The 18,459-nt window shown below is 47.3% G+C and overlaps 1 protein-coding gene across 4 annotated transcripts in view; it reads right to left on the bottom strand.

The window, feature by feature from the left end:
- Positions 1–18,459, bottom strand: part of STARD8 (StAR related lipid transfer domain containing 8) — a 648,599-nt gene that overhangs the window by 127,739 nt on the left and 502,401 nt on the right. For all 4 annotated transcript variants that reach the window (XM_069612521.1, XM_069612520.1, XM_069612523.1 and 1 more), the window contains one exon: positions 8,410–8,481. In XM_069612521.1, the coding sequence (XP_069468622.1) occupies positions 8,410–8,481 (72 nt within the window). The remainder of the gene's footprint in view (positions 1–8,409; positions 8,482–18,459) is intronic.

Below are 18,459 nucleotides of genomic sequence, written 5' to 3'. Positions count from 1 at the left end.
CTTGTGTATGGGCGCATAATAAATAACACACCCATCAATCAATAGGACCGGCCCTTGTTTACCGCAGTAACCCCGGCCATCAGAGAGGCCTATTCTTACCGCAGGACTCGGTATTTCCAGGATGTCCACTTTCACAGCAGTAATCAAAGGGGACCTGATGCCAACTTTTACAGCTGGCAGGATCTAAGGGCATGGAGGCCGGGCATTGTGTGTACCACTAGAATATATTTACCTTCTGATGAGTGAAGCGGATCACAGGCAGCAAAAACACCTCAAAGGGTGTTGGAAGAGCTGGCATTTGGTGCTAAGCTGGTGTAAAGCCAAATCAGCTCAGGTTTTCCTATGTGTGCATTCCTACAAGTTGGCAACCCACTGATAGGAGCTAACAAATGGAAAAATCGCTATGGTGTACTAAGGAAGTCAATTGAGATATTATTATTATTTATATTATTAACAATGTGTTCTTATATAGCACTTCCATGCAAACTCCACTGGCTTCTAAGCGCTGTAATAACAGGCGGTATCATTACCTCATTTTTTAATGATACTTGCAATCGTCCTGCCGCAGGTGCAAGCTCACCTAATGGCAGAGACCAGCATCGTAGGCTCTCCACCCATGTCAAAATAAACACTTCCGCAAACGTCTGCATACATGCCAGCACCTCATGCAAGATGGGCCAGCACTTGTAACATCTGAACAGGACATAGCGAAAAGTTAAACGGCCATCAGACGCAGATAGAGAACTCGCGGTGCATTAGCCACAGCGATGACCAACATGCCCTTGGAGGAAAACTCAGCGGAAACGTGCTTGCCTTGAACCACAACGACAGGAAGCAACACAGGTTCGATCCCCAGGTCCGAGCTTATTAACCTCCGGGTATCAAGCGCGTAATAAACACGCAACTAAGAAACATATTCCTGTAACAGCGCCTAGATTCCCCCGGGCTATGTGAGCGCTTTAAAAATGCAAATAAAATAAATTAACACCCCCAGCCAATGCACAATGGACTCCAACACACGCTGGATCTTCACACTTCCACACAGCTGTTTCACTGCCTTTTGTGAAACAACCGATTTGCAGCATTTCTCATGATTGTTTTTTTGGTGGGCTTGGTTAGGGTACATTTTGTATTGATTTTTAGGCTGGAGGTGGGAGGGGTCAAGGAATATAGCCCCCCTCCACAAAAAATGCAGCAAAATGGCCCAGGCGATCAGATGCCCCTTATCTAGACTGGCATCACTCGCCTTATCCCCAGGAGACCCACACGTGATGACCGAGTTTCAGGACAAGGTCTAGTTTCTCCCTAAATGAACCCCTTTGGCAGTTTATGGTCATATGTGACCAGTCCATCAGACCGTATTCATTGCACCTGATGCTATTCTGTCCACTCCTCGGTAGATGTGGCCAGAACCACTTGGTGGGTACTTCTGCTCCATGTAACCTGCCATTGAACCAGCTCCTATCCTGCCCATTCCATGGCCAGGAGAGTCCCACCACTCAACACGCTGGAAGCTCGCCCGCTCCTTTGTATCAACATGATTTTGTTATATCCAGACACTAAGAGATGATCCAGGGGTCACGTTAGGGTCATGCTGGTAGTTATGATGAAACGCCTTCATCAGGTCTGATTCGACACACCAAGACTTTAGCAAAGGTCTGATTGGCTGATTGGCCACACCAAGACTTGATCCAGTGTTCACGTTAGTGACCTGTTGACTGGTCCCATCCTAGTAGTTGGGATAGGTTATAGGATCTAAAACAAAAGGATCGAATGCCTTCTTTTCGACACCAATAGAACCGAAAAAAAGGGTTTTTATTTATTTTTTTTTTAAACATGGGGGTTCCACCAACCTCCCGTTTTCTTTTTTGCATGCCAAACAAAAAATAAATAAATAAAGCATTCAACCCTTTTTTCCCCCGGTCCTTTTGGATTCGAAAAAAGGGCATTCGATCCTTTTTTTTCGATCCTTTGGCTGGACACCGTTGGGATACAATGCCTTCATTAGGTCTGATTGGCCGATTGGTCACACCAAGGCCTGAGCAAGGGTCTAATTGACCACACCAAGACATGAGCAAGGATTCACATGAATTACCTGCTGACTGCTACCATGGTAGTAATTGGGATGTAATGCATTTGTCAGGTCCCATTGGCCACACCAAGACATGAGCAAGGGTCTGATTGCCTGATTGACTGGTACCATGCTAGTAGTTAAACACCTTCATCGGTCTGATTGGCCACACCAAGACTTGATCCAGGGTTCACGTTAGTGACCTGCTGACTGGTACCATGCTAGTAGTTGGGGTGCAATGCCTTTGTCAGGTCCGATTGGCCACACCAAGACATGAGCAAGGGTTAACTTTAGGGATTCTTTCACCTAACACTTTTAACAGTTCTTATTTCAGTTCCCATCACATGTGTTCTATGTGGGAGAGTGCTTATGGCTTCATTGCAATCCAGGTAAAAGTCACCCTTCACTCTCACTTAATCCATTTCTCCGGTCACGTGGTAAAAGAATGTAATGCGACACCTGACTTCACTTCTCCCACACTACCCTTCATCCTTTAACACACCCATTCCAAGTGTGGGACATGATAACAGCAGCCTTTTGGAGACCGGTCTCGAGCCTGCTGCCCCACCGGAGAGACAAGAAGAGGTGGGTGCTGTAGCCCCCTGAAACTCAGGGTCTCTGGAGCTCCATAACCAAGAGGCATTCGCTGAAACCCTGAGCCCAGTGACAGGCTTAGGCCCAGAGGGAATCTTTCACTGAGACCATCACCACAGGTGTAAGCAGTCCTTCACTGGAATGCCGGGTCAGCTGATGGTCCTTTTCCGCTACAGAAAGGGGGTCACCAGAGTGCGGAGTCAAGATTCCCTCCTCTGGACATCTTGGCTCGGGCCAGGGTCGTGAACAGTGTTGTGTGGCCCCGAACCACATGTGTCCTTGTGACCTTTGAATGTGTGGAATACATACCTGGTCACCTGCAAGGCAAGAGGAACATCCAAGTCTCCCTTAGATCCCCTTTCTGTTTTCCTGTTATTGGGGTACCAATTCATCACACAGCAATCAGAATCGTTACTCACTTGGATCCTTCCAGTAGCAGGGGAAAAAGATGTCTCCTTGTTGTCATAGACAACGATAAAATGTATCCAGAGGCACTGATGCGAGGTGCATCCACACCGAGGCGATAGTAGAGGACTTCATGGAGCTCTACGTCCAGGTTAAATTCCCTCGGGTAGCTATTGTCAGGCAGAGGCGCAGAGTTCAGGAGCAGTATCGCCCACAGCCACTGATGGATCAGTTGCATGAATCACCACCCCAGCAACCAACAAGAGGCCAGTGGACTCTGAGCGTGCTTCACCAGGACCCTCAAGAGCATAGGGTGAAACAGCTTGACCCAGCAACCAACCAGAGGCCAGTGGTCTCTGAGCGTGCTTCACCAGGACCCTCAAGAGCATAGGGTGAAACAGCTTGAGTTAGTCAGATATCATAAGATGCCTGGAAGGGACCCCAGCAGACAGAGAAAGGGGACACGTCATGTGGTGGAGCGTAAGGATAGATCAGGAGCCCACAGCACGTATCATGTGACCATGAGCAAGCCATACCACTGTTGTGCTGGTGTGGCTCTCCTTGTAAATAGCTATGACGATCCTGAATAGGCTCCACCTTTGCCTCTTGAAGGAAATGACCAATGTTTATAGGGAGGAGCTAGAGCAAGTGCCGCCTCCTCTTGAGACTACATTCTCCAGCAAGCCTAGGATTACAAAGGGTATGGAGCGTGAAGTGGACCGAAGTGATTCCCCTATACAGGACCTCCCCCGATTCCCATGCATACATCCCGAAGGTAGCGGAGGAGATCTTGGCATTGGTCGTAATAAATCATTACAGCAAAGACCGGGCCTTCCCTATAGTTCTGGTGCTGGGGCTGAATGGATAGATTGAGTTTTGGATAAACTATTGTCATTTACATTAGCTCACGAAAAATTATGCACGCCTGACCATGATGGATCAATGAGCTCTTAGCCAAACTGGGGCAATCCCAGTACATCAACACCATAGACTTGCCACAAGAGTGAGCGAAGCCGACCTATCAATCCCGGGTCTCATCAGCTTTCACCTGTCGCTCTGGGAAACTCTGTATACCAGGCCATGCTTCTAAAATAGAGATTGCCTCCTTGGACTTTCCAATACTATTTATTTTATTTTACATTTTTTACATTTGTAGAGCGCATAACAGCCCGTGGGCATCGAGGCGCTGTAAACAGAGCGTAAGAAGGCTTATTTAAGGGTTACAAAAAAGCCGCCAATTAGAAGCAGTCTTAGAAATACAAGGTTACATATACATCAGTTAGCAAAGAATACATACAGATTACTAGGGTTGCAAACAGAAAACCTGCAGGTTTACACGAAAAGCATGGTTTTGATGGCCTTGCAAAAGGCATCGTGAGATTCAAGTAGCCTAAGGTGAGGTGGGAGGGTGTTCCAGTGGATGGCAGCCATGGTGGGGAAGCTGGTACCACCTGTACGAGCTTTGTTAGTTTTGGGAACAGTAATCCTGTTCGAGTATGCTGATCTGGCTGGCCTGACGGCACAGGGTTTAGAGATGGACAAGGTATGGATGGGCCTGGTCGTGAAGGCTGCCTCTTGGGACTTTCCAATACATGTCAAGTGCTGGGCAGACTGGAGCCATTTGCACCCGCGTCTGTGCATAGTGTCACCAGCTTCAGCCGGACTCTAAGTCACAGCTAGAGTAGAAATGTAGATCCTGCTTGGGCAGATCCCAGCTGCAGGGAGAAGTGTCAGCTCACTTCGAGTAAAGGACCGTGGCCACATGGTAGGTAGCAAGCAGGTCGAGGTGGAAGTCACAGCAGCATGGTCCGCCAGGGCATGGCGTCTTATTACTGCTCGGCTTCAGCTCCACCGATCGGACTCTTGAAGGGAAGATGCTGAAGAAGGAGAAAGCCTCACTCCGTCAAGTTTGGTTCATGAGAAGGACGCAGAGTCGCTATTCCCGTGCTTTGCTGCCTTTCTTACCACATCAGGTCCATTCTGAAAGTTTCTCTTGCTTGCTGCTCTCTGGAGGCTACCAGAGCCGGCTCAAGGGGAGATCAAGTTGTGAGGTGGCAAATAGGAGCTACAGATAAAGGGCCCCCCCAGCTCACACAATGTAAAGTGCCACGTAAACTACAGATAAAGGGCGCCGCCAGCTCACTCAATGTAAAGTGCCATGTAAACTACACTAATAGAAAGTCACTGACTGACACCATTATGCGCGCCTTTGCATTCTTGTTTTAAAAATACCAGAATGCAAAGGTGCGGCGTGATCACACTTCTGCCTCTAACTCACAACTTGTAGGAGGGGGTGCCAAAAATCCACACAGGGCGCTGGTAGACCTGGGGCCGGCACTGGAGGTAACCTCAGTTGGGTGTCGAAGGGTATTCTTTGCTGTCTGGATAATCCATTTATGTCCAGTTATATAGCTGGGTCTCTGGCTTAGTGGGCTAAAGCACCAACTACAGAGGTCTGTTTTTAACTTTATGGTCACAGCTTCGAATTCCGGCAGGACGACTCAGCCTTTCATCCTTCCGAGGCTGATACAATTGGTACCACTGAGTTGGGTAACAGTACACATCTGTTATCTGTCAATAACGCCAGGATACCTCTATGGGCTGAACATGGGCTCTACAAATACACCTGTTATGTGGCATATTGCTTCCTGCTGAATGTGTACTTCTTGTGAATGCAGAGCATTTTATGGAAGCCATAGCAATTTAGCTGTTCTTGGGTGAATCATGAAAGTATTAATTTAAGACCCTTTCTCGAAGGTACTCCCTGGACGGCTGGAAACGGCTATTGATTTGCAAGGATCCATGGAGTGGGGGTCAGGGCCACAATGGCCTTGGAATGGTCCTTATTTATGGCAGCAGGTGCACATAAAAGGGCGTCCTCGTGCACCGCCTTCGACCCGATACAGGGTACATTCCAGATTGGGCTGGGCTTATATGAATGCTCCCCACCACATATTTGCCAACATGACCCATTCCAATCTGTAAGTGCTTATCCAGTCCTGTTTTTTTCTTTGCATTCTGGGACTTGTAGTCTGAGTTTTATAATGGGAAAAGTAGAACTACAAGTGCCAGAATACCAACGTAACCCCATTTGCATCAGAGAGCAGCGCGCGCGCTCCGGAGAGGGTGCCGCATGAGCACTGGGAAACTGGGACACTGGAAACATCATGACCTCAGCCATTTCGCAGTTGCCCCGTGAGTGCGGAGTTCTCCCCGTGAGAGGTGGGGGGATGTGGAAGTCATGGCGTCGGACAATCGCTGGCGTTGCGCTTTGCCATGATGCCACGTTTCCAGCTATTGTTCTCGGCCTTCCCTCCCCGAGCAGAGCCAAGGCTACGCTCCCGGAGAGTTGGCCATGGGAATGACAGATGGACCGTCCGGAGTAAACAGGACTGCTCACACGGAAGCCCTGTGCAGTGACAGGGCGCGGGTGTCAGGGCCTGGCACTCTTATGCGCCACACGCTCGCCTGCCACCGCGGGGCGCGTCGGCCTGGGACCGAATAAATGGCAGGCAACGTTCGTAAATTACCATTTGCGGCTTCTCACCTGAACCTTTCGGTCCATAAAAACGGACATTTTGTTGAGAAAAGCTTTGGAAAATGATGCATTTCGAATCCCATTGAGTCAAGAATATCAGTCAAAATAAAGACCTGTAAAAAAACACTAAGCTTTCTCACAGGCCCACCTAGGTTCTAACAGCGCCCAGATGCCTCAGGGTTAGGTGCGCTCTACAAATGCCAGAATAAATAAGTAAATAGATAAACTGACCTGTCGGACAAGGCCTGCTTTTCTTGCACAAGCCAAGAGTCCACAGCCTGAGCGCAACAACAAGCATAAAACCAGTGTATTCAAGTTCTGATGACCAACGGTAATAATGTTTTATTTTATTTTTGTAACTAGTGTATTCTATTTACCAACATACATTCAAGCAATAAACACGATTCAGAAAAAAAAAACTATTCAACCGTATGTTCACAATACAATGTAAAAAAAAAAAAAAACAGATAATTTCACCCTTTACCCCCCAAAAAAAGAGAAAGAAAAGAGAGAAAGAGAAAAGGAAACAAAAAGTAAATAAAGAACGCACAAAGGCCCATCCCCACTCTTACTCTTCACTTTATCCTAACAGTGCTAACATCTAAAACTTCATCAAACATGCAATTCCCGTTATGAATATTACATTAACTTAATTTAAACGGAATAAATAAAAAAAATAATAATAATAATGTTTTATGCAGGTAACACCCAGACCTGTGGCTCTCGATTATCCAAGATTTCCCACAGCGTGGTAGCCCCTGTGTTGAGAACTCACATGGTAAAAAAAACCTGTTCTATGCCATTTCTTCCACTCAGGAGGGTGGACACCCACGTTTCAGCTCAGTGCACCCTCCGCACAGGAGAAATATCCATTGGCATATCAGTCTTTGTCCCAGCCACAAGGGCAGTCCAGCACCGAAAGGCGAGGCAATTCTCCTCTGAACAAGAGTACCACAGCAACCCCAGACATGTGTTTCGGCTAACACCAACACCACGTTAACCACCGCCGAGCCACTGCACGGCTTGCAACACCTTTAGACCCATCACATACCAACTTCTTGCTCCTAGGCCTGTGGCTCCTTGGTATCCCTGCTCTAGCAGCAAATAGAAATTGGGGTCTCCACTCTAGATAGACACCCAGGTGTCACCGCCACCCATGCCCTAGAACAGAGGTCTGCAACCTTTGGATCTCCAAATGTTTTTGACTACTATTCCCATGATCACTTACCATTAACTATAATGGCCGGGAATGATGGAAGTTGTAGTCCAAACTATCGGGAGAGAGAAAGTTGCAGAAACCTGACCTAGGATCAAACTGTTACACAGGACTCAAGTAGATCCAGTCTACACCCATCCACACTCCGGCTTTTGCACCTGCAACTTTCTCTATGTCACCCTAACCCCATTAACACTCCACTCTTCTCCAACCTTTATTCCAGGACCAAGCAGCAAGAGGCTGCCACAATAGCATAAGTGTGTTATACAGGACCACCTTACATTACAATGGAGACATGTGTACACATCTATAACAATTGAGAAGTGCAGTTACTTTTTCTCAGCTAAATGGAATTATTTGGATCCATTTCTGACCATGCTCTGCATTTAAATTTCAAAATGTCCCTGACATTGACACCATTTGTAAAACTCCCCCCTCCAAACCAGAACCATGTCCTTTTGGAGAAAGAAGGCAAGGCTGGTTGTGCTGGAAGTTTTGCAAAAAAGAGGACTACTTCCTAGAGCCATTGCAGTAGCACCACCCGTCCTCACCGGCAATCAACAGACAGAAAGACCAGCTACTTACCCTCGTAGAGTTGAGCATACTGCGGGAAACCAGCCGCACGCAGCCACGAGCACGCTTTCTTCGCCTCCCGTTCTGAAACAAAACAGAGGAAGCCATTTTAAAATGGTCGCAAAGTTGATATGAACATTAACCGCGATACAGGCATTATGACAATTTGAAATATCGCTATGAAGGGTATACTAGCCCGGACCTTGTCATACTTATTTCCGTTATATATCGTTACTTTGAATGTGGGTTTGGGGTAGAGTTGGTCACAACCACTTTGGACAGCCCCAACATCTTACATAAGGCAATGATGGCGTGAAAGGACTCATGCAACCTAGCACATTAGAAACCAGTCCTTGAAGAATACATCCTGGGTGGCGGGTAAGAGCAGTCGTAGGTTTAATGCACGCAAACCTCCACCACTGAACTTGGACCACGGCATTGAGGTATCCCTCCAGTGGGCCGCAATCATGCATGGGTACTTGCACAGGGAATTCAAGAACTAGACTGTGCCAAAGGATCGAGCTGTTGTGGTTGAAGACGGAACAGTTCCTCCTATGAATACTTTGTGATGGTCAGACCTGTGGTGCCAACAGTACAATGGACACACACATTGCTATCATAGTGGAACGCGATCCTCAAATAAAACGACAAGTCTTGAAAGGGCCATTGCTGCGATGTGTTCCAGTACAGCTGGGTGTTTGTCACAACCGCAACTCCCAGAAGCACCCATCATCCCATGATCCCAGCGTCGCCTTAGGAACCTGTGCTGTGAAACCACTAGGCCAGGAATCTGCCGCCAGCAGCTCTCATGATGCTTTGACTACAACTCCCATGAACTCTCACCATTGACTTAGCTGCCTAGGGCATACAGACAGCCAAGGGTTAAACACCGGTCCAAAAGGCACATTTGTGCACACAAAACATGTGGATATGCAAAAGTCATTTAGTCACCACTGAAAGATCGGCGGAAGAAGAATCCGAGCAAACATGAAAGCAGAACCCGGAGAGGAGGGATTAACTCAGTGGAGGGACAATGAGGAAGAAATGAGGGTGGGTGAGTGACGGATGAGCATGGAGTGAAGAGTAGGGATTCTAAAAGTGGATCGTCTGTGATAGCAATGACAAAGAGAGGGTGAATGAGAGAAAATGAGAGAGAGAAAGAAAGTGAGGGAAAAACAAGAGGGAGGAAGAGGGTGAATGAGGGAGAAAGAAACTGGAAAGGGAGAAAGTGAGAATGAGAGACTTTAAAAAGAGTTGTTCAATTGTGTCTTTTGAACAATTCTGCCTTGAAACTTCATCCTAGGGGGCTTATAAATCAGAGGTGTTTGAGTGGGACTTGCTCTGCCATCGGTTTTATAAAGCAGGTCCTAGACTTAGTCATTCCGAGGTTAGCGGTAGCCATGGTGCTATTAGCACCATGGCTACCCCATACCGCATACCGGGTCCGGGTTCCCTGAATGGGGAATTACCGGGCCATTCCAACCTTGGAGGACCCGGTATTTTCCCATTCAGGGGACCCATCCCCATTCTCATTCGAGCCCCCATAGGGCTTAATGGGAATGGGGAGGGAGCTAACAACGGCCCGTTAATAACGGGCCCTTGTTAGCTCCCTGGTCTGCTAGCGGGACCCTCTAAGGGCGCCTGGTTTTACCAGTCGCCCTTTGCGGTTCCCGCGAGCTGACTCATAATTAGGGCGGTAAGGGGTTAACGGCGCCGGCACCATTACCGGCACCGTTAACCCCTTACCGCCCAGCTCGGAATGAGGCCCCTAGAGTTAGGATGGTTTGCACCTTGTAAACACTTGAAAGGTAGATAATGCAGGGGACAGTCCCACATCAGGAACGGTGGAGAAACTAGACCTAAACCCAGGAGAGGTCTCAAACTTCTCTAATCAACACAGACCCAACCTATTCGGACAATGGAGACATAAGCCAGCCGGGGGCGTCATCAGAGCTAGCCTTTGACAGTCAGGGGGACAGCAGGATGCTTCCCGGTCAAAGGCAGAAACAAATCCTTGAACCAGAACGGAGCTACAAGCAACCCCAGGGGTACAAAGGCAACACCACCCAGGAGCATCCTTTGTGCCATGGGGTTATCCTCATGGACGATCCAAACGAACAAATACCCTGGGTATGCAAAAAGGTGTGCTGCCATCTACATGGACTGGGCAGGCTTTTTTGCAGGTATTGTAGTAGGTTTTATACGGCAGAAACATAGCTGGTAAATAACATACGCTATACAGCAAGGAGTACAGTAAAAGGACACCATTAGACACATTTGGATAGACGCTTAGTATACATTGGTACTGTACTACCCAAAGGATCCTGGTAGAATTGCAGAGCAGCCAGGCTTATCATAGGAGGAAGCTGTGAGCTTTAGATAAGTACACTGAACCCAGTAAATACAATAGTCCAAAGAAACTCTTACACACTGAAGTTATATTAAAATATAGGTTTATGTGATATACACAAGGCAGATAAGTAAATACTCTTTTAGATTAACCAAAACACATAGGAACTATTCACAGTACTTTTTAGAGGTGACTGCTTCAATTGTACTTGATTGCACTTACAATTGTTACATAGAATGACACTAGTGACAGTTCTACTGTATTTTCGGTACGGCCACGCACTCGCATAGATTTACAGATAAACGGTAATGCCATTCATTTAGCAAAGTCACAGCAGACTACGTCTGTAGGCAGGAAAAGTATGGTTGCTCACACCAGGGCAATATTATATGTTTCAGCAACACTTTTCAAGGCTTCTAATGCTTTGTAAGTCCAAACCCTAACGAGCAAAAGTCAGTGCAGGAGTAGAACAAAAAGTCTTATGTAGCAGCAGGAAAGGCACAGTTCCTCAGGATACTTTAGCCAATAGAATCAAAATACCCAGAAATATAGAACAAGTTGTAGGGACCCTGCAAAGGATTCCCCAAAAGGACACAAGCTGTCAAGCATAGCCAGACGTAGGGCTGGACACCCAAACAGCTTGTAACACGCTCTGGTCACACTGGAGTGACTCTTGGGCTTAAGGCAAGTTCTACCTTTAGCCCCACAGTACCTTAGGTTCGAAGAAGCAAACATAGCTGGACTCTCTTCTGTGCAGCAGCCACAGACCCAGCCTCCCGATTCCTCGGTCTGGTGACGTAAAGGAAGGACCCTGAATGGGATGTCACAGCAGCAGTTGGGAGAGTATTTCATTGGTCTCCTTGGTCAGTCTGCGGTTGTGGCACCTTTTTATCAACCCCAACAAAGGATGGTTGATCTTCAATTCTGCAGTCCTGCACTCTGGTCAGGGAACTTAGATGAGTCAGATTGTGCCTCTGGAGGTCCAACTTGAGCTCACCAATGTTCTAGACGGATTCAGCCTCGCAAAGATGTTGCACTGCAAATGGGTCGCAGGTCTCACAGTATTGGCGGTTTGCAGCCCTGGAAGGTCACAGCACCTCAGGAGATGGCTAGATTTGTAGTTCGTCTTGGGACAGGATGGTCACACTAGCCAAAGAACTCCTCTGTCGATAAATTAATGGGGTCAGGATAGCAGTGGTCGCTGCATGGGTACTGGAAGGGTCTGCAGGCTTCTCTGGTCGTCTTCAGCTTCAGATCTTCTGTTCCAGTTTTCAACTTACCTTCTACCTCCGGGACCTGACCTTATATTCGGTTTCCCACTCACTGCACTGCAAACTCTGCACATTTTACAGAAAGCGGTGGGTGGCTGTCCAATCAAGACAGCCGAACCTCCAGTGGGAACTGATTCCATTCAGGTACTCTAGCAGACAAAGTGCAGGGGAGTGTTAAACTCCTCTCCCACTTGCTGCCTTCGCAGACACACTGGACCCTAGACAGGAACACCTACGGGTTCCAGTAATGGAAAAACACACACGCACCCAGACGCCCCCATCCCAGAATGGTAGAAGGGCTAACAAAAGAAAAGATAAACTCTTGAGAAACGGTGAACAAAGAAAGGAGCCACCATGTTAGAACATAGGTGACCCTATTGTGCAGAACCGAGACTGAAAATTGTCTGTGGTAAGAAATAGCGCAAAAGTTGGTAGAATACGTCCACTGCCACCAGCCATAACTGTAGGGTTGCCACTGTGACCAAAAAGTCACAGGAGCGGAGAGAGGGGTGACAATAGCTATCCTCTTAGTACATAAGGTGGTGTGTGCTAATCTCTTAGAGGTTAAAGTTTTAGGAAGGATTCAAAGTATCCCTATATCCTTAATAACAGTAGTTGTTAAGGATAGTGAAATCTCAAAGGAGAACCCAAATGGTCCTCAGCAACACTGCACAGAGGGTGCTGTGGGCTGCAAAAGGTAAACACAGATGCCTTTAAAGAAATATGGAGGAAAGCAGACTCCATAGAAAATGTAAACCAGAGAGAACAGAGTTCCGAAAGTCAGAGCAAGTAGGAATGAATGAGGGGAAATAAGCTTCCCTCATTCAGGATAGAAAGAAGAAGGTCCAGAAGTCCAGTTAAAAGTGCTGAGGGTCTCACTGTGGAAGTGGATTAAGCATAAAACCAATTAATCTCCCTAACAAATTAGAAGAATTTGGTACACGGGTCTGCAACCTGTGGTTCTCCAGATGTTTTGGACTGCTACTCCCATGATTCCTCACCATGGGCTTTGCTGGCTAGGGCTGATGGGAGTCGTAGCTCGAAACATCTGGCTAGCCAAAATGTGCAGACTCCTGCCGGTGGTGAGTGGGGAAAACAGGGACTATAGAGAGAGGATACCGATTAGGGTGGGAAACGCAGCCCCAGTCTTTGTCGGGAAAGATCAGCAGACCGTTAGTCCCAATCGGCCATCTCTCTAATCAAACCCTCTGTGGCAACATATCAGGCTTCCTACGAGTGGGAACCGCAGCACTGTAAGTAAGTGTGGGCTAAGTGCTGTATACGTTACATTGACCAAGGTATGCAGCAAAAGTGCCAAGGTCAGACCTCTGACAGAATAACGTCTCCATTTCATACATAACTCCGGAAAACTTTGTCCAAACAATTATAAATATTAAATGATTCTATGGTTAGAAAATATTAAAAATGTGTTTTGCTTTTTATTTTATACAAAGGTTTGCCCCTGTTTCGGCCGATCCATTAAGGATGTTAAACGAGAATTTACAAACAAGGCTATGCTACTCCGCCACACCTGTCTCTTAATTACTACTCTAGCACCATCGGACCTGCAGGAGGCGCATTCCAACCCTGTGGCTCATATGACAGAAGTGGGCGATCTGGATCAACTGGTAGTGGGCCGGCTAATGCCTGGAATACCATATTTCACATAAAGCTCATCATTAGGTGAAGTGTCCTACCAGTGGGAAAGTGTCGGTCCTGTCCCCCCGTTGGACATCGAGCGGGTTTGCTGAATTTGCATGGTGGCGTATTACATGGAAACATTGCTACTCCCTCAGGTTCTGCCAGCCCCTGGAACCAAATTGCCATCATAGAAAAGTGGTGCCTGGTGCAAAAGAGCCCGGATGAGGGCCAGCCTTTTGCTCATCTTAATCGTGGAGGTTTCTCTGCAAGAAAGTTACCGGTCTCCCTGAGACCAGCCCAGTGTGTCGGCATCCTTTGGGAAACTCCACCTACAAGGTGACACCCAATTGCAAGAGAACAATCCCACGCTTGTCAATATCTCAAACTCCAGCGATAACAAAACCACGGCACACTCGGCTCCTAAAATTGACTCACCTCCTCCTGTTCACATTGCCATCACTGCCCCTAAACTGAAAGGCGCGCTCATTAATGCACGTTCCGTCCTTGCACACGCCCTAGATATTGCAGATTGCATAGTCACTGAAAACCTCGACTTTCTCGCAATCACAGAAACTTGGCTGCATGCAGCATCTGGCCCTTCTCTGACCCTGGCCATCCCAGACAACTATTCCATTATTAGGTGTGACAGGGACACCAATCAAACTAAGGGGGGTGGACTAGCCTTCATATTTAAGAGTTCGTTTAACCTCAGAGCTGCCAACAGCCTGCAGCTGCCATCAGCAGAAATACTGTCTATTAAACTGCCGATCTCTCCTAATCACACGGCCACTATACATCTCATTTACAGGACCCCTGGCCTGACCTCTTCATTCGCAGAGGACATTTCATCTATCCTAGCTACCAGTACTAAGCCCAACTCGCAAATCATTATATTGGGAGACTTCAATCTAGGCTACCAAGATACGAATGACACCAAAGCCTTTGACCTAGAAAGAGTCCTGGCCGACTTCGGTCTCACCAAACATGTCAATGAGCCCACCCACATCAAGGGTCGCACTCTTGACTGGGTCTCTGACTTGAACTGTGCGCTTAACGTCACCTCTGTGTCGCCATGTGCATGGTCTGATCACCACAAAATATTCTCCATTAATTCCACTCCACCCACAGATAAACCTAACCTTGCTCCTCCCACTTCCACACGCAACAAAAAGGATATTACGGTTGAGAAATTACTCCCACTTATCATTCCTCTTTTGAACTCGGCGTCCACCACGTGCTCGGACCCCACAGTGCTAGTAGACACCTACAACCGTGTCATTCTAAAAGCCCTCAATACCATTGCCCCCCTCAAACTGCGCAAAGAAAAACCGCGGCTCCACCGTAATTCCTGGTTTACCCCGCACTTACGCAACCTGCGCAAAGAAAAAGAAAAGCTGAGGCCCATTGGAAAAGCTCACCTTCTCTAGTCAACAAAAACAACCTCACCACAGCCTCCCTTACCTACAAAGAAGCCATCCTAGCTGCTAAAAAGGAAGCATATAACAAAAGGATCACTCAAGCCCAATCAAATACCAAGGAACTCTTCAAGATCCTTAAGGAATTGGAGTCCCCTGTTGCCCCGCTTGATACATGCACCCCTGACACTGAATGGTGTTCCAACATTCAAAAGGCGCTGCTTGATAAAATTGCCTTGCTCCAAGACAAGATTAACACTAAAAAAGAGCTACCTCACCGACTCAACGGGTAACCCCCCCATCATACAAAACCCTTTCTCCTAAACACTCCATCAAACCTTTCAGCTTCTCACCTCTCACCATTAAGGAAGTCGAAAATATCATAATGAAGCTTAAGCCTTCCAATTGCCAAGGTGACGCCTGCCCTGCACCGGTCATAAAGGAAGCTGCACATGATCTTGCCCCTTTCATTACCTCTTTCTTTAATGCCTCTTTCAAATCGGGCATTGTACCTGACAACCTCAAGGAGGCTTGGGTCATCCCATTAATCAAAAAACCTAATCTCGATCCCAATAATCCCTCTAACTACAGGCCCATCACCACGGTGCCTTACCTTCTCAAAATTCTGGACCGCGCAGCCTATCTCCAAATCCAGGACTATCTTAAAACCAACAATCTTCTAGGGCTTAGACAATCTGGCTTCCGTCCCAGACACGGTACTGAGACAGCCTTAATCGACTTGAAAACCCAAATTGAGGAGCTGAAAGACAAGGGAAACTGGCAATCCTGCTCCTCCTTGATCTTTCAGCTGCCTTTGATTTGGTCGATCACCAAATCCTCTGCCACCATCTCAAAATTGCGGCCCACTTCTCCGACGCAGCCACATCTTGGATTAGCTCTTTTCTGGCAAACAGAACCATGAGGGTCTTCTCTCCCATAGCCGCAGCTGATCCAGCCCACATCCCGTGCAGAGTTCCACAAGGATCTTGTGTATCTCCCACACTTTACAACGTGTTTACTAAACCGCTCTTTGATATACTTGACTATCTGGGTGTCTCCTACACTAATTATGCGGATGACACCCAGATACTCATCCCTATCACTGGCGATTATGTAACAGATGCCAAAGCTCTCAATACAGTCTACACTGTCATTCAAGCCTGGATGGCTCATCATGGGCTTAGCCTTAATGATGGAAAGACGGAATTAATCATTCTTGGATATCAATACAAACTCACTAAACTTGACCCCAAGTTCAATTCCTTCATTATTGACGGGAACGATATTAAAGTCTCCAACGTCACTAAAACACTTGGAATATATCTCGACTCTATCCCTCAATCGACAAACCAATGCAGTTGTCTCAGCATCATCCTATACTTGCAAATTTATTACAGCATGTCGCCCCTTCTTGACTACGGAGAACTGTCTGATTCTCGCCAGAACCCTCATGTCCAAAATCGATTACTGCAACGCCCTCTACCTAGGGGCTAGTCAAAGAAACATTGATAAACTCCAGGTCATGCAGAACAACGCCATAAGGGCAGCTCTCAACGTTCCTAGGCATTCCCACATATCCAACACGAGACGCAACTTGCACTGGCTACCCATCACTCACCGCATATCCCTCAAAGCACTTGTTCTAACACACAAGGCCCAGAACAGCACAACCCCGGCTTACCTTTCCACGTGCTTCATACAACACACAGCAACTAGACCAGTAAGATCTTATCAGGCTCATACGCTGACTATTCCCAGTTTCAAGCTACAGACAGCCGGAGGCTCGAGCTTCCCTATCCTTGCGGCTAAGCTCTGGAACACTCTTCCCAATGCTCTCAGAAACGTTCCTCACATCTATGCCTTGAAAGCTAAAACTAAACTGTGGTTACATGAACGGGATGCCCTAGCCTCCTCTTTATAAGCCTTACATCTGTCAATCTCATTACCGACTGCTCATTGTACATATACCGTTTTATACTGTATTCTTAGATTCGCTCCTCTCCTCTCTGTTGATGCTCCGAACTCTATGTAAATATGTGTAAAAATGTATAGTGTATCTATTTGCTGTAACTAGTAACCGCCTCTTTAAACATACGCCCAGATCCCCGGGGCAAGGTGCGCACTATAAATAAACAAAATACAAATACAAATACAAGAGCAACACTTACTGGTGCCACACTGCTGAACAGGGAGATTTTGAGGCTTTTGACTGGTCACTCAGGCAGAAATGGCTGGGTGCATTAGAAAACTCTTTCTTTACACCTTCTTAGGCACAGTGTTCTTAATTTCTACAATCTAATGCCACCTTGTTATTTCATGCTCAGCAGAAACACCTACCATCTGCCAAGCAGGGTGATAATAGTTGATTAAAATGCCTGAATATCTATTTAGGGCAATACCAAAAAATATAAGAGGTCCTTGTAGGTTCATACCGGGAGAGCGGAAAGAGAGTGTGGTCAGAAAGATCAATATGGGAGCAGTGCTTAATTTGTGGGGTTGTTTGCCAGGGCTCGGCCCCAGGACTTATTGCTGAGCCTGGCACTCATTTTCTCAGACTCAGTCTGATTACGATGTGTTTTATCAACATTATTATTAAATCTCATTCAGCAGTTGTCACATAGAAAGCAACAACAGTGTGCACTGGCCACATTCCCTTCCCCCCTGTGTCAGTGCATCGCAATTCATGAACTTGATGACCCACGTAGACTGCAGAGTGGTAGCTATCCATTTTCATTGATAACAATTAGCCGGAATGTGACTTTGCTGGGTACTTGTGCCGGCCACTCTGACACATTTCTCCAGTCCTCCGGCATACCATGGGAGCTCCTCCACTACTGCAATACGCAGCAACCCTACAACATTAGTGTGGGTTAGTAACAAGAGGACAGTCACCAGCCAGCACCACCAACCCAGGGGAAAGGCCAGGGAAAAGGCCACTGCCTAAGAGGAGTGCCTTCCATGAATGTCAACTTTGAGACACGAGAGGGTGTCTCACCCACTAGTCCCCACGGGTCACTCTCTTAGGTGGCCAGGGCACACCCATCGCCTTTGGATCCAGACCCTGGGGATGGACCAATGCGAGAGGATCACCTGGGTGAGGGGTCTTCGGGGAGTGGGACACCTGATGGCGAAACAGGTTATCCCCCTTCCTATAACAGCTTTACCCCATCTTACCCAGTAGGATATTTAGGAACTTCACCCCTCCTTCTCCCTGCATGAACACTTTCACATGGACAGCCCGCTCCGGGAGAAAATAGACTCACACCCGAGCATTGTACCCGATATGTCCTACTACTATGGTCAGGCAATTACCTGGTAATCACTCACACCTGACTTCCATTAAGCTTCCCCGCACGGATAAAAGTTGGAGCACAAGAGCACACTC

The sequence above is a fragment of the Ambystoma mexicanum genome, chromosome 5p (genome assembly GCF_040938575.1).
Source record: "Ambystoma mexicanum isolate Mex_15411 chromosome 5p, UKY_AmexF1_1, whole genome shotgun sequence".
Classification (NCBI taxonomy): Eukaryota; Metazoa; Chordata; class Amphibia; order Caudata; family Ambystomatidae; genus Ambystoma; species Ambystoma mexicanum.
Note: the sequence above shows the minus strand (reverse complement) of the source record. Positions and strands in the feature narration are given on the sequence as shown.